Source organism: Desmodus rotundus, chromosome 10 (assembly GCF_022682495.2).
Source record: "Desmodus rotundus isolate HL8 chromosome 10, HLdesRot8A.1, whole genome shotgun sequence".
Taxonomy (NCBI): Eukaryota; Metazoa; Chordata; class Mammalia; order Chiroptera; family Phyllostomidae; genus Desmodus; species Desmodus rotundus.
Window position 1 is genome coordinate 32,461,558 of NC_071396.1, and position 27,044 is coordinate 32,488,601.

The 27,044-nt window shown below is 47.9% G+C and overlaps 1 protein-coding gene across 3 annotated transcripts in view; it reads right to left on the minus strand.

The window, feature by feature from the left end:
• SLCO3A1 (solute carrier organic anion transporter family member 3A1) overlaps positions 1–26,741 on the minus strand; it is a 204,934-nt gene extending 178,193 nt beyond the window's left edge. For 2 of the 3 annotated variants that reach the window (XM_053912810.2, XM_053912809.2), the window contains exon 1: positions 26,405–26,740. In XM_053912810.2, the coding sequence (XP_053768785.1) occupies positions 26,405–26,584 (180 nt within the window). In that variant the 5' untranslated portion in view covers positions 26,585–26,740. Of the gene's footprint in view, positions 1–26,404 lie in introns of all 3 variants that reach the window. The other variant, XM_024561973.4, reaches the window with a different exon arrangement.
• Positions 26,742–27,044: the final 303 nt, after the last annotated feature.

Sequence of the window (27,044 nt, forward strand, 5' to 3'; positions counted from 1 at the left end):
GGGAAAAGTTCCCCATCGCACAATCAACAGAGACCAAGGGCAAGTGCAGGATACACTGAAGGAAAGGAGTAATTAAAGGGAAAGACACAGAAGCCAGTAGGGATCCTGGGGAAATCAACTGATCATTCTTGCCAGCCCAAAATAATACTTAAAAGGAGCCAATTCTGCCTTCCTGTGGCTGAGAGGACCCTGCAGTATCTGCTCTCCAGGGGCCTCTCCGCACTCAATGTCCCCTCCTCACTAGAGACTCACGAGCCTTTCCATTCCCTAATCACAGTGAACGTGCTTCAACCCCAGGGCCTTTGTGCCTCCTCTTCCCTCTTCCTAAAACACTCTTGCTGTACAGTTGGACCCTAAACTTCCTTTAAATCTACTCAAATGTCAACTGCCCAGAGAGGCATTTCTCTACCACCCCAGATGTTAGCAACAAAACATGCAGAAAGCCTATGGCTGTCCCCTATAGGGACCTGCCCAAACTGCCTCCTGTAAATGGAGTTGAGGACAGAGAAGAGTGCACATGTTCAAGGGCCATCCAAGCCGCGTGAGGGCTGAAATCTTATAAAAGTTAGAAACCAACCAAGGGCCCACTCTAAGAATCACTGGAAGACCATGGGGGTTCTGAACCCCGGTGCCCAGTAGAGAAGGGTTCCCTTTCCCTGTGACATGACCTCAGACACTGGTGTTTGGCTGCTGACAGAAAGCAGCATCTGCCCATCTTCTGCCAGGGACACAGCAGCCATGACACGCAGCTTGGAGAAAGGCACTCTGGCCTCGGCTGTCCTGCGTCTCCTGACACAGGAACTTGGGGAGCTCCTGACTTCTAAGCTCACTCAAGGAGAAGCCAGCATGGCCTCCTGCCTTCAAGAGCGAGCTCGGGAAAGCAGCCCCGAGAAGGGGGCAATGGCAGAAAAAGCACAGCCAGGTGTGGGGGTGGCCAGCATGTGGGAAGAGTCAAAGATGAAGATGACCTCTGCTCTGTGTGGCCCTTCCTCCCAGGCAACCCAGAGCAGAGGGGCTGGCTCACCACCCTGCTGTCCCCACCCCCCAACAGCCACTTCCTTCCCGGCCCCCTACATGGGATGAGAAGGCTTTTCCCTACCAAATGAGCAACCGCTGGATAACCCGCACCACTTCAACTGGAAAGCTTTGCTGACACACGGGAGGGCACCGGCCTCTGTGGTCCGGGAATACAGGGGCCTCCCTGCGACTCCAGCTGCGGAACCCAAGCAAGTGGGATCTGTCCTGATCAGTTAGTTCTGTGGGGCTCACTTACTTCAGCTCTCAAAGAATAAGGTTATTCTGAGAGTTAAATGAGATAATGCAGTAAGAAATACTCAGCACAGGGCCTGGCAAAGAGTAAGTATTCAAATTACTTGATTCAAATAAATGATTCTGATGATTTGAAAAAGGAAATACCAAAAATAGAACTAAAATCTAATTATCAAAGCTTTCTAGAAAGATGCAAATTGTGGAAATCACCTAAGCAGGGGTGTCACACTCATTTTCACCAGGGGCCACATCAGCCTCGCAGTCGCCTTCAAAGGGCCGAATGTAATTTAGGACTGTGTACGTGTAACTCCTCCTTAACTGGGGGCAAGGAGCTCGGTGCTGCCTCCAGGTAGAAACAAGGTACCAGGTGGATAAAACACGGCTGAGGGCCGGATTTGGCCCTCAGGCCTTGTGTTTGCCACCTGTTTTGCCACCTGTTTGCCACCTGACCTAAGCACTATTTAATAACAGAAGCTAGACATTTCATAATAATTTCTGATTTCAGCGATTCATTTAATCTTGGGTGAAAAAATTAACAATGGTTTCTTCATCTTAAAACAACTTTTATTATTGTTTAAAAGGCTCTAGAGCCCGCATGCCTGCCCTTGGTGCCCAGCACTGCCACTGCCAAGCCAGGCGGCACTGAGAAAGGCCCCAGGGGCTCAGAGCCTTCTCTGTGAAAGGCAGGCAACAGCCGCACTTACCGCACAGGTTTTGGATCGCTGTTAGATACACTACCGCTATTCCGATCCTTTTCATCGTCACTATTTTGGTCACTGATGCGACTTTGTGCAATGCTCTCGTGGAAGAGTGCTCTGCTCTGTGTGATGTTTCCGTGCACGTCTCAGTGTTTTAGGGAAAAGTAAGTGGACAACAGATGAAGAACACTTGGCACCATCCCCAGCACAGGGTGCAATACTGCATAATTAGAAGGGATGGAAGCCACCATACTTTAGGATGCTGCACTCAGGGATATTACCCATATGTTTCTGCTTTAAAAAAATAGTTAGAACAAAAGTTTCTAAACACAAACCAGTAAAACAAATGAAATAATTAGGAGAATATGAATAATGTGTGAAAGAGTCATCTTAGTTTTTATCAAGAGATATAAACCACAACTTGGAATTTATAATCAACATCAACTTCAAGGGTATGTAATGGCATAAAAAAGATAATTGCCATAACTCGGACGGGGAATCCCTACAGTAATGACTGCTCCACATGAGGAAATGCGAAGGGACAGAAAAGTGATGGCATGACGGTTTCTAAATGCCCCAGCGAGCCAAAGGGAGGCAGTGCCTCCAGCATCAACAAGCTCCAGCATCAGAGCAGGAGGGCCACACAGAGACTGGACATTCTGACCCCAAACAGCCCTTCTTTCAGTGAAAAGCCTAGGGCTTCGCCCATTCCCTACAGAGCCTCAGCTGATAGGGTAAAAGGCAAGCCAGAATGAGGGGGTGCTAGGCTCTCGGTTCCAAGTTCCTCTTCTCACTGTCAGGATAAGCCGGCTCACAAAGCATGCATCCAGGCACCCAGTGAAAGTGAAACCAAGACCACGTCCTGCGAAATGTAAAAAGGGGGGAGGGGATCTTATTATCAACCAGTCCCCAAACATCTTGGCAACCTGCAGATTCAGATGAGCTGATAGAGAAGCCTGGAATCTGAATGGCTGGAGCACATGGCTCCTTCCCAAGACCTTGCTGCTGATCTCTCTGTTTACAGGGGATGGCGCCGGCCGGGACTGCACCATGGCTGGTGGCCCAGCTGCTACTCCCTACTCACCAGGCACTTAGAGTGCAGCCCAACCAGCTTCTTAAAGAAAGAGGTGATATTATAGCCAGTTGGGATGCCAGGTGACCCCTAACAGCAAAAAAAATAAATAAATAATCCAGTTTTTTTCTAGTGCAGCATTGACTGGCTTTCACGGAGTTACGCCGTTTGCACATATTCAGCGAAACCCGAGTGGGGCTGGGAAGTCATGGGTGGTGGCAGTGCAGTGGAGGGTGGGAATGCCCCCATTCATCCCACACTACTAAACTTCACATCTCTCTGCGTGAGCATTCATTATTTCGTTTAGCAAACATTCACCAAACACAACCATCCACATGTTCAGCCCTGAACTGGGAGCTGAGAACACAAAGATAAGCGAATGCACAGCTCCAACAATACATTATTTACAGAACATGAATGGTTTATCCCCAGTTCACTCAGTAAAGCAAGTCCTGAATGTGTGCAGAAGGCAGCCACGAACTTCCGTTCCTCTTCGGTCCTCACCTGCCCTCTCAACCTAAGCACCTTTCACTCAGCAGATCCCTCAATACACTATTCACCTTCTAGGCACCCGAGGCATGCCCTTGGGTAACAGCCTGCCCACACACAACATTCATGTCTCAGGCTGCTTTAGAACCAAACTCCCCAGGAAGAGGCAACCATACTTCAAGGCAGAGATCTTAAGGGTTTTGTGTTATAATCGGGGCAGTTGCAAAGGAGACCCCAAAAGAAGGGCACCTGACTTTGGCCAGGGAAAGGGGGAGGAGGTGACTGCAGAGGGGGACAGGGTTACCCCACTTAAGCATGACCCCAGGTTAGTGCTAAAGGGGACGAGGAGATTGCCAGGCAAAATCACATGGCTTTAGCTAAAAAATTATCCCCTGGAGTCTGGGCCAAAGGCACAAGTTTTTGTTTCCCTTGGGGGCCATCTGCACAGGCTGCTCATTTCTCACAGGAACTTGTGTCCACTGCTCAGTTCTGACAGAAAGTCCAAGCACTGACTCTCTGGCCTACAGCTGCTGGTATTAAAAACTTCCTAACCGGCACACCAAGCCTCTCTGCAGTCCCAGTCTCAAACATCCTTCCTTTCTTTAGGTCAATAGTTTAAACAGCAGAGGACAAGAACAGAGTCTGCTGGCTGCATCAAACGCAGGGTAAAGAAAACCCTTTCGTGGGGAAGGGAAGTCTCAGGTCCCTGGCTCCACTAGCTCAGGCCACTTCCAAAGAGCCTGAAAGCAGAAACACAGACCTGTGGTTGGCACTCCGGCAAGGATTTCGGTGTTTAACTTCTGTCATGTGACCAGTTAAACAGTCCCAGGGCAAAGTGGAACAATTTTCAAAATGAAACGCAATCACTGAGACCAAGAAAATGATTCCTGCTGCAACTGGCCCCAGAACAGAAGTTTAGGTTTTGATCTTTCCCAAAAGGGTCTGGGGGACAAGGCAGGCTGAACAGCAGGTGTTGCGGCCCCTTTATCATCGGCACTTCAGGAAGGTCCGTTCTTCTATGAGCCCTTCAGAAGGACATGCAGGTGCTTCAGGGCATTGCCCTCCCCTCCGCAAGAACACTAAGTATACCGGACAGCAAGGCCCACGCTGCAGAGAGACGTGTCACCTGGCTTGCGAGCTCTCCTGGACTCCAGCTGGCTCTCTCCACCTCATTCCTTCCTTTGGCCTTAAAACTTCTGGAGGGAGCCCTGCTGAAAACTCCGGGCAGGAACAGAGACTAGGTGCTTCTACAGTGCTCCCTGACTCCACGCTGTTAGGGCCCCGCCAGCCCTCTCCAAGCATTTCTGGTTAAAGAGATAAACGGTGTCCTTCAGGGAGAGAATGTTCAACTAGTGATGGCACATCCATGTCACGGAATACTACTGGGCAGTAGAAAGAAATGAATTACTGATACATGCAACAACTTCGACTGACCCCTTAAAATGGCAACACTATGGAGACAGGGAACAGAAAGGGAGGTGAGCCTATACAAGGGCGGCAGGAGGGATGTGGGTGCTACAGCGGTTCTGGGCCTTGACCGTGGCAGTGGGCAGACAAATCTGCACGCGGACTGAACCGCAAAGGTTTAATGCACGCAACGCACACGTAAATGCACCCGGAACCGGGGGACTCTACCAGTGAGTCGCACCCGTGTCAATTTCCTGAGCCTGGAAGCAGCGCACTGTAGTTGTGGGAGATGTTCCCTGGGCGGAAGACTGGGCATCTTTCTATATTAGTTCTAACATCTGCATGTGAATCTACAAATATTTCAAATTTGACAGTTAAAAAAAAGAGAGGTGAGCAGGTCAGAGGAGAAAACAGGCCGGTTTCACTCAGACACTGTGCAGCACCCTGAGGACTCTCTACGGGCACCCAGACGCCCGCCCACGGGGCTCGAGGGGCCAACTCTGCGGCTCCACACAAACCTGCAGTCACAGCAAATCTCCGTCGAAGCCTTTGAGAGTGCTGCCACCTCTTTAGGGATCTTGTTAAGAGTTTAGCTGCACATCAGAATTAATTAACTACTGCTTGAAACACAGATGTCACTCAGAAAGCCAAAGACCCATAACGTAACTGTTTTCATAGGAGAAAAATGGGCCATTGCTTATATAAACCACACCTACAGAGGCAACTCTACGCATCTGTAGTAACTAAGAGCCCTGGACAGCTGGAAGGATTGCGTAAATCCCCTGACCTTCCTTTTCCTTTCCTTTGTATTTTTTCCCTAATGTTCAGGCGTATCTTCATTCACGACCAAAAGAACACACAAATGCTGAGTTTTGTTACATGCACAGGCATCAAGCTGGCTATCACTGTACAGTATAAACACACCATTCTCTCAAACAGACTCGTAATTTCCCCCGTGTTATATAAATTTCAAACCATTAAATAATATGAAACTGCCCTTGTAGATGTTACTACCCCTCACCCCCACCGATGACATCACTGTTTCCATAGTAACTAATGTACTTCAAAGTGGAAAATGCAGACGGTGGCTTTAAAAAAAAAAGGCAGACAAAAGTGATGGAAACCAAGCATATCCCTGTGTAAGCGGTGATGCAGAATGTACCTGCCTGATGGGGCGCCAGCTCAGGGACAAGTAATAAATACTTCAGTAGAACCGTTACCCTAACAGATACGCTGTGTAACCGTGGCCTAGCACGTTACTTGATTGCCTTTGGACACATGGCTGCCCAGCTCAACATAGGAAAATCAGACCTCAGGCCGGTTTTCGAGAGAGTCACATACTTTATTTTCCAGGGATGTTGTATTGTAATTGGGCCTCACCGAGAATAGCTTTTTCAGAAATATTTGACTGCCAGATAGAAAGTTCACAAGAGACAAACGGAGAAAACTGGAAGAGAGGAAACAAGTCTCAATTCTTAAATATAGGAAAAAAATCCTCTGTGAAGTGCGACATCCCTCCCTTAAAGCACAGGGTCTTTTTGATGCGGCATGGGTACTTCTTCAGTTGCTGTAGGTATTTCAATGTTTGCATGTTGGTGAATAACGACTTTTTCCTGAACATGAAAATCCACTGTCTGAGGTGTAAGGAAGGCAGCTAGAAGGTAACAATTCTGGATGATCTGACACAAAACTAGGGTCTGGTTTTAAAACATCACAGTGTTTGACGTGTCCCTGTCAAAATGTCATTCTTAACATTTCACATACTTAAGAGAAGCTTCAAAAAGTTCCACCATTTAGTCTCTACACTGTGAAAGCCAGTATTTAGAGACCCTGAGAGCACGCTGTGTCCTGTAAATACACGAGGAGCCACTGTCTTCTAACGCCCTGTGGCTGTCACCGAAGGACTAGGAAGTCACCTGGAATGGTGGAGCTGCTGGAAATGCCCAAAATTGCCCTGATTAAGATCTCAGATGATGATGATTTCATTTTATTTCTGGGATGCTAGATTTTTGCCCCATTTTATCAGCACAGACTTCCAAGCCTCGGTAGAGCTCTGGGACAGAAGTCTTTCCACAGATGGACTGTGTGGCCCTGCCCAACTTCTGGCTGTGGGCTCAGACCAGACTACAGGTCTCCAATCGCTTCCAGGCTTCTGGAGCCACTTCCTTCCGAAAATACCTCTTTCTACAAGTCACACCAGTTTACTGCGAAAACCTAGCATGTCTGTGTTTTGTGTACTGGCCTGAGTCTTGCAGTCAAGGCCTTCCCTTAGCGAACTGCAACCCCCACCCAAGGCCTTCTTCCTTCTCCCTCTCAAGGGTGGGCCACCTGCACAGCCCAAGGCCTCTCCCTGCTGTCTTCTCCCCTCCCCTCTGCTGTTTGTTCATCCTGTTTTTTCTGTGGGATCCACTTCCACATTCCCCTCTTTCCCATCACCACAAAGGGACTATTTACGTCCAGCCACCCACACTCACTCCTTCAGGAATCACAGCCGTCGCTCTGATGTCACTTGCAAAGGGTTTTGAGAAAAGCACCGTGACATAAGCTCCTACAGAGCAGAGATTTCTGAGCATTTCACAGCACTGCGTCCCCAACACCTAGAAGAGTGCCCGGCCAATCACTGAAGCTCAGTAAGTCAGTCCTGAATTAATATGGCAACCTCACAGAATACAAACCTTTTTAATTTTTTCAGGGCGACTGAGAGAGAGAAAATAAGCCTTGGTATCCAAATTATTACATGTACACGAGAACTGCCATCATCATTTCCAGAGGTTTCACGCCAAATTAATTAAAACATTAAACAGTTATTGAAGTGGTTAGGAGACATCATAAAAATAAAAGGGAAAGGATTCTTCCACAGCAGGATTAAATTTAATGCCTCAGATCAATAAACACTATCTGAAAGACCAGGAAATAAATCAAAGACTGTCAGCCACACAAAACAGAAAAGGACTTTAGGAAAGAGGGCTGCTTCTGTCCAAATGCAGAGGTAACACATGGAAATATGGTTGTTCATTCAATAGAGTTGAATCAGTTCCATTTGGGTCAAGCAGCAGGACCCCAAACATACTGGCCAAAGTCAAATATCTATAATTAGCTGATACAGTGTTCGGAGGCCAGGAATATGAATAGAGGGAAGGCCTACGATGCTGCCACACTCCCCCTCCACCGGGGACCGGATCCACACGGGGCAGCTCAAAGAAGCTCCCTGCAGGGCCATCTGGAAGGTGCTGTGCAAAACACAAGCCAGCCTGCTGTCTGGGAGGAGAGACCCGCAAGTACAGGAGCGTCTGCAGTTTGGGGGCCTTCAGAACCACCAGTTACCCAGCTGAGAGAGCATCTGTGGGCACACTTGCCTTTTGTTTCCACGCCCCAGGCTAAGACCAGCGGGAGGGACACCCCGAAGGAAGGATCCGAGTTGGCCTTGGGCTCTGAGGAGGTGCAGCTGGAAAGACTGGGAAACAGGTCTCCTGGGAGGGACAGCTGGAGGCAGGAATTCACTGGGAGGCAGCAGTATCTTATCTGGAGCGCCAGGACCCCAGGGCAGAGACCACAACTCTCAGAACTCTTACATATTCTAGAGAAGGGTCTGCATTTTTTTCTGTAAGGTACCAGATACTAAAGATTACAGGCTCTGCAGGCCACCTGGGCTCTGCCACATCTCAACTCTGCCGTGCTCTGCAAAAGTCGCCCCAGGCAGCAGTCTGGGAACGAGCCGGCATGTCTGTCCCCCCCAACCCACTGGACTCACGAGATCAGCCTTCAGGCCGCATGCGGTCCGTGGGCTGTCCTTTGCTGGCCTGGCTCTAGGACCATCATCGCTGCTCCTCGTCTGCTCCTAATTTTCAGCCGTCCCCAGTGTTTCTCCACAAACAAAACCCTCAAAGCAAAAAGGGCCTGAGAAACTGTCTTCAGGGACCCAAGGCAGGGAGAATGAGGGTAAGTTTACTGAGCACACGTGCCAGGCACTGTACTAAGCCCTTCCTTTGTGCCACCTCATTTTCACGCGTATGAGACCCCTCTGACTGCTGGGGTGATAATAGGGTGGAGTTTCATAAGGAAATGATCGCATTTTATGGAGCGGCACAATGAAATATTTAGGTGTGAAATGTCCGCATTTGTATACTTTACTTTCAGGTGGTTGAGATAAGAAGGTCACATGTACATAGTTGGATGTGCACGCATGTTGTGCGCGTCATATGAAGCAGGTACGCCGAACCTTAGCAATGGTTCAGGCCTGGCTAGTGAGCAGCGGGTGCTCACCGCACTACGATTTCCCTTTGCTGGTTCTGTGTGAGCAATTGTATTTAGAACTAAGAATAATTGTGGGAAAAAGTAAAGGTGGGGTGGGAATGCCCCACCCACCTCTCAGGGCAGCCCCCAGGCTACGGTGATAAGCCCCGTCACTGCACTGAAAGCCGTTGAGCGTTGCACACATGTAAGACGGCAAAGGGCCCGTTTTTGTTTTTGATGACGAAAATGAGACTCAGACAGGACTCTTTCGATAAATATCAAAATGTTATCTGTGGTAAGACCTGCGGAATACTTTTTGAATAAGGTGCGTGTACTTTTGTACCAAGGTATTGAAACCTGACCGTTTGTGGAGGAAGCAAACATTAATTAGAGTGTTTGTTCACACTGGCACAGAGCAGTCTGTAATTTTGTGAGGGTTGTTGTGGCTGAATTATTACATAACGGCCCTTGCTTTTGAGTGGCTGGATGTTCTGAGCGAGAACGCAGCTGAGGGCTGAACACGCAGGTAACAACAGGCCCGGAGCAGGGGCCCTGTGAACGCACAAAGGTTCATTTTCAGAGCAAATGAAATCACAAAACCTGCAAATGCCATTCTGCGTTCACAGAACGTGGAGAGGGAAGGACAGATAACACGGCTCTCCGGCCCCAGGGCAGTCATGCTCAGTGTCGCCACCATCCCCTCAGTCAAAAAAGAAGAACAAGAACAGTGTTCTCTCACAAGCAGTAACGTGTTAAAATGATACCAAAACACCAAAGATGCATAAGCATTCGATTCAGCTGTGACTTCTGGAGGAGGTGTGGTCTGAGGAAAGAGAGGTGATTTTAGAGCAAGATAAAGCCGAGATACCTGGGACCAAAAGCTAATTGTGGGCAAGTTACCTTCTCTGGGCCCTAGTTTCCTTACCTGTGAAATTGAAATAAGGGCATTTACTTCAGAGAGTTGTTGTGAGAGCCTAATCAGACCATTTATGTACTTCCTGGCACACATAAGACCCTCAAAAAAATGCCAGTTCCCCTCCCCTCTCTAAGTTGTGACCAGCACTTTTAATCTCATCATCCTATTGTAGTGTAGGAATCTGAAAGGCAAAACAGGATTTGTATTAGCAAAAAACTGTCAACAACCTACCATACAGAAATGGGGTGGTGAGACATAACGGAATACAGCAGAACATCACGCAATCCTTTAAAATGATGCTGGGCACATCTCAATTAGAACGGTACGAACCTCCACACAGAGCCTCACTCTTCCAAAACTTACCTAAAACAATTTTAAAGCAGAAATAAAATAAACACCAGTCAACAAAAGAGCAAGAAAATGAGAACACTCCAGTGTCATAAAATTCAAATGCTGCCTGCTAAGGAAAGTAAAGGAAGATTTGAGAGCAAAGTGGAACAGAATAGTGTAACAGCAAGGCTCCACCACCCTCAGGAAGATGCACCAGTGAATAAATAAAAGTACTAGGCATTTTCATTCATATCACTAACTCTGGAGAAAAGCAACCTTGAGTAGCTGTCCGTATATCCCCCTTTCTGACGGAAATAACGGAAACATCCACTGGGGAGAAAAGGATGAAACAAGGCCATGAACAGCAGTGCTGATCATTTCCGCTGGAAGCAAGTGAAGGTTCCAGAAGAACACAGTGAAATCCGGGGCTGATCTGGGGCCACAGCATACTGCCCAAGGGTATCCATGTGTGCTCCCAGCCAGGATGACTGAATCCACCTAAATGGACCTTCACAAGATCCAGCAGCAAAAGGCACCAAGCCTGCGTCGTCCAGCCAGGCCCAGTCAGCACCCTGTACACCACCTGCTACAGGTCCATTAGCCCTGCTACTCTGATGTCTCTAGGCTGCAGGGAGCATGGATAGAAGCAAGGCACCAGCCTTCAAACTTGAGCATGGTGGTAAGGGGGAGAACAGAGAAGCCTCAGATCAAGAAATCACCAGCATCCAGAACAACAATGACTGGGCAGACTCCTCAGGCAAAAACAAAGAGATAAAGCGAACAGAGAGGCACAATATCTCTAAGTACAGACTCCTGGAGAAAAGGAAAAAAATGAAGTATTGTATCAAAGACAAAAAAGTCAGCCTAAAAGAAATCATTACCCAAAAAGAAGAGCATTCCTCCCCTCAAAAGATATGTGAGCCACAGGACTTAATATGAATATGAGTACAGGAAATCGAAAATTCAAAGGTAACATTAAGAAAAAGAAGGAAGGAAGGAAGGAAGGAAGGAAGGAAGGAAGGAAGGAAGGAAGGAAGGAAGGAAACTGCCAAGCTAAGGAAATAAACGAGGGACTAAAATAAACGCTAAAACAGTGATATATAAAATAAAATCTATAAAGAACTAAAGGAAAATGGCTTCAAGTCAACTGATTGACTAGAGGAAAGCTAAAAATGAAACAGTGACTAGAGATGAAAACAAGGGATGACAGTAATCAAAGCAAAGCAAACAACCAGGGAGTTCAAAGACAATCTAACATGCGGACAACAGGTCTTTAGGCAAGCAAACTCCTGCACAGAACCAAGAAAACGCTCAAACAGAAAATACATACAAATTCTCCCGGGAACGGTACAAGGATCGAACCTGCTGACATCGAGTTCCACAAACATAGGGCACACATCACGCAGCAGCGACACACACTGTGATTGTTACACGTCAAACACTAACAAGGAACTCTGCAGGCGTCTTATCTGCACACCAACAATAGACACACAAGGAAAAATCAGACTGACAACACTCAAGGGCAGAAGACAGTGACTTCAAGTTTTAGTTAGGTCTTTGGTTAAATTTGAGTGGAAGTTACTACTTCATATTTTAAAAACATGTATTTTAAAAAATATAACTACCCAGCTAGCCATTTTTCCATGGAAGAGCAGAGAGAATTCTGAAATGATATCCCACTAATGATAATTATAAGGGGGAATTTCTCTCTTCTTCCCCAAAATTTCTACTTGATCTACACTATTGGAACCTCTGCCTCCTAGAAGTAACAGAGAAAAACCATCTGTTCTTCTGATTTCCTTCCTCACTCAGTCCTCCCCAACAGGAGCTGGAGCGACGTATCTGACAGGTAAAATTGTGAACGGAACCTAGCAGGCCTGCCTTGACCTCTTCCTTCTCTCCTTTCATGACAGCCTTCAAGATCACATTCTTTGCTCCTCCAGGAGATAAGCTTAGCGGGTGTCGCACCCTGGAAGGACGTGAAGCCTGTCTTTCTGACTAGGAGCAGAGGAGTGAGAAGCCTGAATCTGGCCCCAAACTGAGTTTCCCAGCCCAGACTCCAAGTACCTCCATACAAACTCCAAGATGACATTTTCACACTCCATGGCTGGCTGCTATGTCTACTCCCCACACTGATTTTTAATTGGGGGGAGGGGGGAGGCAAAGACCAGTTTGATTAATTATCACTGCTCAAACCCCAGTATCAGTCATGATATTTTGTGATGGCAGGATTTGGGATTTCTTAAAATATTTTTTATCTGAACTTTCCTTTAATTTAAAAGTCTTCATAATGAATATGTATTATGTTTTACATCTGATGCTACAGAAAAGTGGTCACAATGGTTTAGGGAAGAAAGCACCAGTTCCCAAGTGGAATGTGTCACTTGATAAAAAATAACAATGGTAGACACGCTGCAGAGAGGTACATGCTAATAAGTGCACTGAGTGATCTCATTCAGTGTTCACAAGATCATCCGAAGTTGGCGTAAACACCATCCCAACCTTAGATATGAAATGGAGAGTCGGAGAGGTCAAATCAATTGCCCAAAGCCACATAAGATTAGCAAGCAGCAGCCCTGAACTTGCCAAAGCCAACACCCTCTACTCCTCTGTCCTCGAAATCACAACGGACTGCAGACGGGCCCAGAGAGACCGAGAGGACACACACCGAAACGCTGACAGTGGGTCTTCAGGTCCCAGCATTATGGGTGATGTTCCTTCTTTTTTTCACTTTTTTTTAAGGGTATCTGTATTTTCCAAATTTTCAACACATGCATTCCTTGTGTAAAAAGTAAAACAGCAATGTCTTTATATTTAGAAAAAAAGGCCACAAGCATAAACTTGAAGTTCAAGTCAATGGTACACTCAAGTGATGTGGCCACACGGGGCTCTGAAGTCCCAGCCAGTGCTTGGGTCAGCCATCCATGGGCAGCAGGTGTGAGGCACCCTGGCCAGACCCTGCACAGGCTTTGAAGCTGAAGGACAACCAGCTCAGTAAGTCCCCATGCCACCCTCCCAGGTACCTCACTGAGGCCTCACTCCAGTGCCCAGTTAGCTGTGCTCATAGGACAGCCTGTCTCTGGACCCCTCATGATTATTCCCAGGAGGAGTGCCCCCTCTCAGCAGCCTACCAAGTTTTTCTCAAGGAGAACAGGAAGGGAATTTTGAATGGCCTCCCTCCAATTTTTAAACTGTAAACTGCACGCCCACTTTTTGTTTGGAGACATTTCCTGTGTGTGAACACAGCTTGTTCTGTTACCAGCTTTAAAGTTATCCAGAACTGATGTATCCAAGACCAAACTAAAGTGTTTTTTTTTAAAAAGTCAAATATGGTAGGATCTTTCCTAATTTTAGCTCATCTTGTAGAAATCTCATTTGTAGATAACTCAAAAGAGAGACTGAATACAGAGGTGCTATTGTGTATGGATGTAGAGCGCCCCGTCCTCCTGCACTGCCCCCTTTCCTGGTGAGCACAATGCTCCAGGACAGCCAGCAGCTTCCTTCAGCCCCCCAGCTGCATCACGCAAGGCGGCCATGCTCATTTCTGGCAGAGTCTGGGGATGCCCTGAGGTGGCCTCTCTCGGCATGCTGGCAGAAGGGCTTCAAGCAGCATTTTAGGGCACCACTTCAAAGCTGGGGGGCAGTGCAGACCGAAGCTTTGCCAAGAGAGGTGCCGACAGCCCCCGCACACAGCCCCCGCACTGCTGGCTAGAGCACAGCCTCCCCGGTGCCAGCCTTGACAGGCCCCTGCATGTGCCAGGGGCCCCGTGTTCCCAGCCTGCCCCTGTTCCACCTTCTCCATGGCAGGTGTCCAGCACCTCTGAAGGCTCTCCCCGGCCAGCCTCCTTCAACAGCAGCCCTGACCTCTTGTCTTCCTTGGATCTATGCTGACCAGGCCTGAGAAAATCATTTTACATGGGTAACCATAAACGTTCTCCCCACCCACCAGTCCCACCTCCAGGCCCACCTCCCACCTTGATATAACAACACCGACTTTACGGTCAAAGACCACACTGCCTGTGTGATTACGCTGGACGAGCTACCTGGCCCAGAAGCTAGAAGAGCCTAATGAAGGAGTAATTAATAAAAGTATAAACACACCATCTCCCCCCACTAGGACTTATAAACTCCAGGAGGCCCAAAACAAATCTTATTCTATACTGCTCAGGGCACTTAAGAAAGTTTTTGAAGTTAATTACTTTGGCAGAGACCAAGGTGAAGTCTTTTAAAAGGAGCCTGTGCTGAAAAATTCCAAGAATCCTACTGCTCCCACCTCCACCCAAAAACACATGACGATGAAGGAGATTAGAATGCAGATGTCTGGTCCTCCTGCGGACAGACTCACACCTGGGCCAAATCTGGGACTCCCTGGCACAGCAATAGTCTCTTTTCGTCTCACCAAGTGGGACAGGGCTTCAGGGAGGAGACAGGGCCAGCAGAAACGTCCACCAGGAGTCCAGGGCGAAAGGAACAGGGATGTGTGCTGCACACATACACACACAGTGCTCACCCATATGTATTTCCAGGCTTATTTTTTTTTTACATGTGTTTCCCTTAATCAGATGATGCGATCATCCAGTCCAGTCTCCGCCTTCAGCTATGTCCATGATGGAGAAAGGACTTGTTCCAGGCTCCACATCAATGCAATCAGGCTCACTCCCACAGCGTAACCACCACCCTCCGCCACCCCAAGAGAAACATGCTTATCTTCCCACAGAGAGGAAAAAGGGACTGTCACAGGGAAGCGTTTCTGCAGACACACAGCGCTTCCTGCTAAGAAGGACTCTTCAACCAATACCCATAATCTTCCTACCCAACCCAAAACCCTAAAGAGGGCAAACGGTTTCTCTTTTTCTTTCATTTTTTCTTTGTACCCAAAAACCATTTTAGGGTCCTTTACTCTTCTTATTCTCTGGCATTATGGGTTAAATTGTGTCTGCAAAAAAGACATGAGTCCTAACTCCAGGTATCTGTCAATGTGACCTAACATGATACAAGGTCTTACCAGATGTAATTGGGTAAGATGAGGTCATTAGGGTGGGCCCTAATCCAGTATGACCGGTGGGTATCCTTGTAAGAAGAGAATAGAGGGACACAGAGAAAATGCCATGTGACCTCAGTCACATACTGGAAGAATGCAGCTACAAGCGAAGGAAGGCCAAGGATCAAGGGCCCCCACCCAAATCTGGGAAGAAGCAAGAAATGATTCCACCCAGAGTCTCAGAAGAAGCATGGCCCTGACAACACCTTGATTTCAGACTTCTGGCCTCCAGGCACACAAAATAAACCCATTTTTCTAAGCCACCCGGTTTGGGATAATTTGTTATGACAGGCCCCCAAAACTAATACACCCAGTTGCTTCCTCCAGAAAAGCCCCAAAAAACATATTCATCCACCTTCTTACCTCTGGGTCCAAGTCTACCTCACAATAAACTGTCAAAGTTGCCTTCTCTTTACTACACATTGCATTTTTTTTTTAATCTAAGGGAAAAAAACTATCACCCGATTTTGGTCCAAATCTGAAATACTGAAAATGTTCAATGGTCCTACTGCCCTATGAACTCCTCCACAAAAGGAAAAGGTTTAAATAAAATATGAAGACTTCCCTCCCCCAACTGCCACTCCCAAATAAAATGCAAAGGCGGAGCTGGAAGAAATGCATTAACAGTGTGCATGGCATAAACCTGCCATACGAGTCCCCCTCAGGAGTAACACGGGATTTGGCTCCCAGGAGCACAGCCTCACAGAGGTTTCACAGATTCAACTGTGACATCCTGCCTGCGTTGGTGAAGCGTGGCAGTGTTGGGGTCAGGGGCTAGTGGGGGGGGGGGGGGGGGAGGAGAGAATAAAAGTAATCAACAACCAGGAGGTGACAGGGCTGAGCTGACCACCTGTGACCACCATGGCTCAGCTCCCTCAAGACAAACAGAGAAACAGCCACAAAGGCAACAGACCTGAACAAGAGAACGCTCAGCTTCCTTCCCTGGAGTCTAAAATGTTTTACCCGTCACACTGCAAAGTCTCCCTGGCGGCCTGGGTGCCAGAAGCTCTGAGTCATTTTTAATTGCTGCCTAGGTGCTATTATTTCTAAGTGAAAAAATATTCCCCAACGAAATCCAAAGTATCAGAAGACAGATAAATGTATACATTTTTATCTCCACTATATTAAAGATATGTATCGTGGCCATTAGGAAACATTCAGTCTATTTAAAAGAAAAAGGAAGAATGTTTTAAAAGAGAGTAAGAGAAAATAGTCATTTTTTTCTATCACTTACCAAAACGTGTATGTATTATATGTATATAATCATTTCCAAAAATATAACTCTTCCTGATCTTCTTACCTGCTCACGCCTGCTGGCTAATGTTTGCTGGCTGGGGGGAGGAGGGCAGGGAATGGTGGATGCACATTTGGGTAAGTTACTTAATTCTGTGCCCTGATTTTGCCTAAAACGAAAGCAAGAAATGCAGACCTTCTTCAATGTTGGAAAAGACCTCAGAATGGGACACAGAGACCAGCTGTGTATTTGTACCCACATGTCTTAGAAGTTTCACGGGGCTGTATCTGGATTCAGCCCAAGCACCCCTGGCTCCACACGCACTGGGGACCAGTACAGCAAGGAAGGCCTCCCCATCTGCTCCCATTAGCTCTACCAGCTGCAAAGTGGCAGAACTGCTTGCTGACTTTCTGATCTATTTATACACATCTCCATGGACAGGCAAAGGTAAAGGAAAGGTGCTAATTTATGGGTTTTTTTTTTTAAGTTTCCCAAGTACATCCCTCCTTTGGTGGCATGTAAGCCTCGCAACCCAGGCAGTCAGTATTTACCAGCACCGGGGAGGCAGCACAACATGCCACTTACTAAATGCAGAGTCTTGCCCTAAACTTTTTGCATAAAGGCAAGAAGGGCCCGTCTGAAGCTCTTCTAATCCATTTCAACTGTCTAGTTTCCATTAAGTCTTTGTGCCCTGTGCTCACCGTTGGCGCCACTTGTCTACAGTTCAGGAGCCAGAAACCCAAAGTGGACTGAGCAGTGTGCTATGTGGTGCACCCCACGCACGTGTGGCTTTGAGAAGAGGACGGTGGGATGCACCACACGGAAACACATGCAGTTACGGAAACAAGACGAAGTACATTCCAAGTGCCGTCAGGTAGCGCTCCGGAAAATGAAATGGCCAAAGGATGACGCCCATCATGAGGGACAGTGTCCACTGAGCCTCGTGAGCCATCTCTCCAGCTGACCTCAGCAGATGCCTGCCCCTGAGAGACCCGGGACAGCCCCTGCATGCCTGCAGGAAGAGGGGCTGGTGCCGAGTTCCAGCAGGCAGCTCTAGGTGGCTCTGTGGGTCTACTTCAAACAACACTCTGACCCAAAAAGCCAACAGAGAGATTAACTAATCAACATCACCCTTCACTTTACAGGTTGCATCACAATAATTGAATCTTACACAATAAAAACATATGGGCCCGTGCTACTTAGAAATTTTTACCTTCATTAAAGGAATTCTTAGCAGGGTAAACAAGATTTCAAGTACAGTATTTTAGAGCTTACGTAATCAGTCAGAGGGCAGCTTTCCAATTTCAAGTTTGCTTGTGTTCAAGGTGGTAATTTCTCATTCTAATCAACCAGAGATTGGAGAGCAGCAGCATCAGAATGGGGAGCAGATATAACAATCAGAGACCAGCACACCCGTTTCACACAAGCCTTTCTCAATGGGGAGGAGGGAAAGACAACAGCCATTCCCAAGAACCTGTTACAACAGACTTTAATTGAACAACACCACTGGGGTGCTGTTCTCTCCGCAACAATGCTGCAAGTACAGAAATGAAAGTAAAAGTAATCATTTCTTCCTTCCTCAAGTTCCTGTAGTTGCAGCCAGTGATTTAGGGAGTACACAGCTCATCAACTATTCTATTATAGCCCCCAGGACTGTCTGTGGAAAACATGCTCAACTCATTATTTCCGCTCACTCTGCCTAACCGGAAGCTGAGGTGGCCATGAAACGAGGGCCACAGCAGGCTTTATTTAGACCCACCAAGGAAAGGTTTCAAGGGTAACCTAGGCAGCCAGGTTCATTACTAGAGACCCATCCCAAAGGGCAACTTGCCAGGAAAATTAGAATCTCCCAAGTGGATGGGCAGACAGACAGACGCACAGACAGAAGACCAAAGGGCATACTCCAGGCTTCGAAGCAGACTCATGCCATGGCACAGTAGCCTAGACCTCCCGCCACACCCAAATGATGCATCCGAGGCGCCACTGCCTGCCTGGAGGCGTTTGCAGGCGTAGCCTGCTTCCCGAGCCTCAGAGTGCTCATGGCAGACTCCAGGAAAAACCAACACCAAGGAAATATGACATCTTTGTTCCCGCCAGTACTCTCTCTGATTCTGTTACCAGGTAACTTAAAGTTCAACTTAGGGTATGACGTTCCAGAAGGAAAAGGTGTTGCCAGGGGAATTTATGAATGAAATCATGAAAGCAAAGGGGGAAAAAAAGGAAAAGTGGGCTCCCTACCTCTTCCCCAGCTACCCCCAATCCCTGTCAAAAAGTAGGGTTTGTAGCAACCTATGTTGCCTTTGCTGTTAAATATTTACAGTGATTGTGAAGTCATAAATGAGACTTTTGCTTCAAGTCCAGGAACATTCTAATGACCAACTATTATCTCTCAGTGAAAGGTCCAGTTGGTTAAGAAATGCCCATCTGGGTTGGGCACCATCATTCCTATTAAAGAATTGCGCTACTAAATCCTCCACCCAAAAGGGCTTCCCTTTTCAGAAGGGCTCGACTCAAAGCCACAAAGAAGAACCAAAATGAAGAAGTTAGGAACAGCCAACTGTGAGGACTGTGCCAGCATCCAGTGGAACATTTCCTTTCTCTGTGTTGTCACCAGAATGCCCAGAAGGCAGGCTCCCTAGGCCACTCACTGCACAGCTGTGGCTGCTGAAGGTCCAGAGCTTTAGAAAGCTGGGAGGTTCCCTTCCTCAGTGAAGCCCAACTTGATTCACTGAAGAAGAGCTCAGTTCAGTCCCTGTCCTTCCCAAGAGCAGGTGTGACCAGACCAAGGGAGGAAAGCAGCCTCAAAAACTAGAGATGAAAGGCAGTGGTGCTGAAGAAGGTATTTCCTAAACCATCGCCAGAAGCTGAGATAGGTGAATCCACAGGGTGGGAAATCAGACTGTATCCAGAGCTCATTTGCTCTGCTTTGGGGAAACCAAAAAGGACCTAGATCAGGAAAATGCCCGTATTTGTGCCTGCTGAGTCCTGCTTAATATTGCAGGAGGACTCAGGTGACGGTAGAGGGTGCAGCGAAGACCTGAGCCCCTCACGGCAACCGGAGCTGAGCTCCGAGGTCACACGTCTTAAATAAGGCTGCCCAGAGGGCAGCATATGTCCACAACATGTGTTCCTTGGTCCCCTCCTCCTGATACCCCAGGCTGCCTTGAAGTGGCCACTTTTCCTCCAGAGAAACAGAGCAAGCTGCAAGGGTGCAGATCATTAATTTAGGAAACATTGCCCAGGCCTCACACAACACCCCAAATCCAAGAGCCCCAGAAAAGGACTTCCATTGTGCCAAGGGCAATGAGGAGGGTTCCGCCGTTAAAACAACAGTTGAATACTGCACCCTAGGAGAAGCACTCTATCACAAGTCCGTTTATTTAAAACTCTCAACTATCTATAAGAATCTCATTATACCCAATCTTCAGATGAGGATACTGAGGCCCAGGTAAGCCAAGTCACCAGGAGCTAGTAAGGAGCAGGACCACGTTCAAACCCAGGCGTTGTGACCCCAAGTCCAGCACTTTTCCACTGCTCCTCAGCTGCCTGCCACCCAGACCACTGTCCCCGTCTTCTCCACCCTGTGGCCAAAGGCCAGAGCGACAGACAGGTACCGGGGCTTCCCAGAAAGGCATCAGGGCACCGGTCCCTCCCAGCTGCCCCTGTACTGTCTCTGCCCACTCACTTCCAAGTACCCGCTGATGCTAAATGGTCAAGATCACCATGACTGTGGTGGGTTCCTCTCCCATATGACTAGTAACTTTTATAGCATCTTTAAGATAAAATAGATTTTCTGTATTCATAATAAGGAAATAAACAGAATAAGCAACTAGTAATTATTGTATTTCTTGCTTTTAAAAAAGTTTTAGCTCCCAGACAAAATGTTCATGCAGACTTAAGAGACAACTTAAGTGTACAGTTCACTACACCAGAATCAAAGCCTGACTGAAGCAATCTTATTTCTCATCTGTTGGGACTACAGACTTAGTATGTCTGTAGTAAGGTTGCACACCCACATCTCTAGTAACAGCAGCTAGTATTTATCAAGTACTAGGTGCCAGTTAGCGTTCAAAATGCCTTCCACGTACTGACTCCACTCACAGCAACACTGTGAGGGCAGGCACTGCTGTGATCCAGCTCTGAAGTGAAAAACTAAGGCGCAGAGAGGCCAAGCCATCAGCCCAAGGTCCTAGAGCTGGAAAGGAGAGAACGTAACAATGAATGCCGGGCCTTGCTGTTCTCCTGGGGGTTTTAACCATATAACTTAGAGTTTTAACCATTCGGCAATACTTCCTCTCACATTAACCCATAAGTACTTTGTTACATAAAATACAAGTGTTTCCAACCACATCAACTCACTTATCCTATGAACTCAGGTCAGTGATTCCACTCTTTTCCTGTTTATTATCTATTTTGTACACACAGATACAGAAACTGAAAGCAAAAATAAAGTGGAAGAGCAAGGATGCTTGCTTTCTGGACTACAGATTACCAAAGATACTTCTGAAACGGAATCAAATACAGGGGACTTGTCATCAGGGAGTTCTAAATCCATGTGTAAGCCATGCAATCAAAATCACCACTGAAACATCCCTTGGTATCTTCCCAGAAGTACAGCGTACAGCATTTGGTGAGTATGACCCTGTACATGGGCATGTATACGAACACAGAATGCACACAGCAAGGTACAGAATATAACGGACCACAAGTACAAAATACAAATTAGTAGAAGTGAGGCTAAGTCCTTTTCTCTGCACTGGAGGAGGAATGTGGTTAGTAAGTGCAGTTAAACCCGTGCAAGTTAACTGTGTTCATGAAGTTGGATGCAAGGTGCTAAAGAGATGCAGACAGTTCCACCTTCCACCACCACAAGGGGTGAGCAGCTTCTGCATACTTGCCTGCCCACAGTGACCTGGCAGGCCTTACCTTCCTTGTCTGACACCTCAGGAAGCCCTCTGGAAGCTAAGAACTAAGGTCAGCTTAGCATGAGCCCTTGCCCCTCCCAGCACCTCTGCAGAAGGCCTGGCACAGGCCCTGAAACCAAAGCCAGGGTTTCTGCTCTATCTCTGTAACCAGCCAGTAACATCCTAGATCGTGTCTTTATCCAAGGCCTGTGTCTACGTGAAATGCAGCCGTACCCTCATCACTGTTTGTTACATTACACTTACCCCAGGGCCAGTCTGCTAAGTGAACCTGGTCCCTGAACAAGGCAGCCCCTCAAAACTTGCTTAAAGATGAGCAAGAGAAATTCGCAGGGACCCTCTTGTTCAAGTTGCCTTTGCACAAGAGAAAACGTATCCAGCCTAATACAAAATAATGCTCTCCCAGGCACAGGCAAAAAGATGAGCTTAAATACTGAGCGATGGATTAGCGTGGCATAATCCTCAGTGGAAACGCCTGGCCTGCGGGGCCTCTTCTGCATAGGTATCTAAAACTGAGAAGTGAGTTACAAAATTAGGGAAGAGATCTTGCTCGCTTTACAACTAATTTGATTTGTTCAGCTGTTAAACACACAAACGAAAACCCCTCCACAGAAACTAAGGTGTGTACATAAAGCTGGTTGAAAGGAATTTTCAGAAATAATATTTTCTCCTAAATAATTACTAGCTAAACATTTTCAACCAAGCTGTAAGAGAAAAAAAAAAAAATCAGGGTAATTTTATTCCTTACTACCTGGGGCTACATAGTAATTATGCAAATGACAGGGAATTTGTCACTTTGAGTAAACCATAAGTGTATAAAATAATTTGATTGAGTAAAATACCGTTGCCTTAGTCATCATACTAATTTGACAAGGACTTCAAAAATGTCTCTCAGCTGTCTGCTTCTGGGTTAGATATGCAAAACCCCATCTTCAAAATGATGCTTCTTTAGGAAAAAAGTAATAATAAATCCAGCAGTTTCTGCTCATCCATTAATTGCCGGCCCACTGGATGCTCTTAGGTCAGGCCTAACAAAAAAAAAGGCAAGTGACTACGAAGCACTGAGCTGGAACCTTGTTAAACACGCTCAGCCATTCATCTCTCTTCTTATCAACACAACCTCAGATGCAGGTTTTGAACAATTCCACACAGGTGCATAGAGACCACCTGTGTGCCCCAAGCAGAGACAAAACTGGTCTCTTATTAAAGTTTTTATCCCGAGGAAATTCACATGCGCTTGCATGTGAGCATCAATCATAATGTCCAGAGGTGGCAGAAGCGTTCGTTATTTCCTGTACAACACACCCTTATCTGCTCCAGGCCTCAGTAATTTGCTAGCAGACGAACCTCTGTAGGCAGCCCTACCCTCAGTGCATGGCTTGAAACACCTCAGTGGGTCTCCACAGAACGCCATAAAGTGCACGCAAAATGACGCGCGCTCTGAACGGCCTAAACTTAGGCAGATGTTACAACTTGGCTGGTAGGCCAGTTCAGACTGGAGCCACTCGAAGCAAAGACCCAAGCAGAGGAAAATTACATTGTATTCTGTATTCTGCATACAGTGACAATCAAACTGAATGGGTCTCTCTTCTCACACTGAGAAAATATTTTGTAGACCATCAGGAAGTTTAAGTGACCAGGAGAGAACATCCCTGGGACTATTGACATGATTCCAATTAAAATATTTGAAACATGATCTGAAACATGATTCCAATTAAAATATTTGGAACAGTAACAGATCTCAGAATCCTCAGCTGGCCCCAGCTGGTTTCACCTGGGACACCTTATCCATATTATCACTAAGTCTGGGTTTCAGGGTCAACGTCAGTGTTCTTCTGTGCTCCTCTGGGAGACCACCAACACCCAGGCAGGGAGTCACTGGTCTCCTGGCTCGCTTAACAATCGGTGGCTTTCTCATACACAGAAACTCCCACCCTGGGCAGGCTCTTCAAAGGGATAAACACACACACACACACACACAGTCCTGCTTTTCAAACTTGCTTCTCAAATCACAGGCAGCTTCCTGGTCCAACTCTGCAGCAGGGAAGACTACACCTGTGTCACTCAGTCACTGGGCAATCTTTCTTTTCAGAGGAAAAAAAGGGAAAAATGAAATGAAGCCTCCATATGTAAAATAAATGGCACCTGGGAAGACAAAATAAAAGGTAGCTGAATGGACTTTTGGAATCAAGTAGGAAATAGTGTCACTAGAGTAGAATTTGCAACCCTATAGAACAGGGACCCTTGCACAGGGGCCCTGCTGTGCGATCCCCTACAATCACGGGTTTTCAGGTTTCCTAAGCAAGCCTGAGATGAACTGAAAGGAAGAAATCGGCCTTCCTGCAAACACCCTGAAATCTTTCATTCTCAAATTATCTGTAATGAAGTCTCACATAGCTGAAGGAATAACAAACTTTTTACTCCACTTGCCAAATAACAGATGAAAACTCCCAAGTGAGCCAGAAGAGCAAAACACATAGCGAGCTGATTCAGTCAACCCTGGCGAGCAAACTTATTTATTTTCATGAGGTTCAGATGGCAGTGCAGAGTCGAGGGCAGCCAGGCAAGGCAATGCCCTGAGCACCTTATGCCTCCACTCCTAGTGATCAAAATAAATTCCATTTCCTAAGCCTGTCCTTTCCTGGGCCTCACCTGCTTTCTGCCAGGTACCTGTTGATTCCTGTCACCCTACCCCTTGAACCAGGCTCTTCACCAGCCCAGGCTGCAAGTACCAGGAGGTCCCCACCAGGTGGACTGAATTCCTCTGGCTGCCACTTGCCTACTGCAGGATTCCAGTCAACTTCCCATCTCCTGGCGCCAACCCTGCCTCTACACATCTACCACTCTACCAGCCCTCTGCTTCTTAACTTTCCAAAGGACCTTAGGCAACTTATCTGATTGAAGTCCAGCTTCATTTCTTTCTAAAACCCTTAGATCACTGTGAGCCAAACCTAAGGCCATGCCTTTATCATTCACGGTGTGAAAAGTTACGTTGGTGTTTGCCACACATGAACGCTGCTCTCTACTGAACAAAACTTGTTTGAAACGAACTGTTAAACTGGGGGCAGCCGCTGATACACTAATGACCCTCTTTTAAACACAGACCTACCTGGTTAGGAATTATACACTCTGTCTGTGTTCCTGCAAAGACCAACATATGTTTATTAATGTGCATTTGCACCATAGTAATACGTGTATCTATTTTAATATTTTAACAGCCAAATTCCCTCCAAGGAAGGTCTAATAAACTGACCCACATGACACGGCTTTCTCTTAACCCCCAATTCCAAAGGCCACAGGTATGGTCTGCAACTGTGCATAGTAACGGTTGAAAAAGTACATGTTATAAAACAGAAATACAAACAGGAAATGGAAAGTTCGGCTGCAAGGTTCCTCTGCAGCACACAAGTCATGGGAGCACAGAGATAGGTATTTCAATGCCTTTCGCCTCAGAAGGGGCAAAGGAAATGCAACTTGACTTTCAGACGCCCTGCAGTTCTGTCATCCCAGGAACAGAGCTGAGTTTGAACAATCTTCTATCAGACACATGTAACTGGCTTAACTCCCTCACAGACCAAGCCTGCTTGTATCTCCTTCAGGCGGCAAGCCCCGCGTCCCAGGAGATGGGTTATGAATGGTACAAGGCACTCAGCATCTGGCCCTCATTAACTGTAACCCAATGGCCAGCAAGAAGGGATAAAGGGGCACCATCAGGAAGAGCACAGTTCTATCTCTGGACATGGTTATCCAACAGCCAAAATTTTGTCCAATTCTATCTCCATCAAACCTGATCACTAACACTCAAAGTCTGTGGCATCTGATTCCAGTTTCAGGTCAATAGTCAAGTAGTGATTTAATACTATACACTCTGAAAACTCTTCTCACGTTTAGACAAGACTATATACTTAGGTCTGGACGTGCACTCTGCAGAACTCAAGTTGGGACCACCTGCGAGGGGCACGGGAAAGCGGCAACGTGGGTATCCGACAGTGCTGAGTCATTACAAGCTGTTTCCTCTGCTCTGTTATGTACCCCTGGGCCGTTTGAGTAGTAATATCCCCTTTCAGGAGGCAAATGAAATAGATATATATTGTGAAACATGATGCAATACCCTTGTGGGCAAGAGAAGACAGTGGGGAATTTAGGTCTAAGAGTGGATAGCGGGAACTACTACACAAACTCTCAGCTGCTCTCCAGGTATGGTAACTTTATTCCAGACGCTGAGAGATGGCTACGGTGATACGGAGAGGGACAGTCCCCAAGTAGCCCTGGTTTGGATCAGGCTACACTCGGGAGCACTTTACTCCAAGTTGTTAGCCCGCCCCCCCCACCCCAATAATTGGCAGATGGAGAAAACGCCCGGAGAAAATGATGCATAATGGATTTGTTCTCCAGGCAGATAGAATGGAGAGTAGAGGACGCAGGATGCTAACTGGCTTTTCTCCCCATGTGCAGGTCACCTAAAATCCGCGATGCCTTTCCTCTCCAAGGCTCGTTCTCTGGCTACACTTTCCAGGGGTAAAGGAATGGTTTCACGTCCACCTGCCGCAGCCTCTCGAATCCCCCCAGCCCCCGCCGGCCGCACGAGCAGCCGCCGACATCTGCGGTCCCGCCCGCTCCTGGCTCGCTCAGCAGCTCGGGCCGGCAGCTCCCCCGGCAGCCGCCTCTGCACCACTCGCCAACCTCCACGCCGGGCGGAGGTCACGCCCGCTCGTCCCCTCCTCATGCCAGCCGGCTACCCGGGCGCGGGGCTGGAGAAGGGGCTCCGCAGAGGAGTTGGCACGGAGACTCACCAGGTAGGCGCCCACCGTGCCCTGCGCCAGCATCAGGGCGCACTCGGACACCAAGAATATTTTGATGTTGGAGAAGCAGGACACCTTCTTTTTCTTCTTCTTGTTCCTCTCAGCCTCGTCCCCCTGCAGCTCGCCGCTCCGGCCGCCGCCCGACGAGCCGCCCGGCTTCTTCCCCTGCATCCTTCTCCCGCCGCTGCCGCCGCTTTCCCGCTCGCCTGGGGTGTCCGGGCTGCTGCTTGGCAGGGGTGCCTGCAGCGAAGCTGCGTGCTGTCCCCACCTCGGGCCGCGGCGGCCGCCCCCGTCCTGCCGGGGCTGGAGAGGTGGAAGCACAGCTCCTCGCTGCCGCCTCCGCCGCGCTCGCCCCTTCCTCCTCCTCCTCCGCCCTCCCCTCGCCGCCTCCTCCTCCGGCTCGGGCTGTGCCAATCACAGGGGCTCCTCGCGCCGCCCGCCGCCTCCGCAGCCGCCTCGCCGCTGGCGGACACTAGCCGCTGCCATCGCCTGCTTCCCCTGACCCGCTGGCCTCCTTGCCCTCGCCTCTCCTGGCTTTACCCGGGGGCCCGAGCCTAATGGCCAGTGCCTGCCCCCGCGCTCCTCTCACTGCCCACGCGCCCCCAGGGAGGCGCAAGGAGAACTGGCTTGG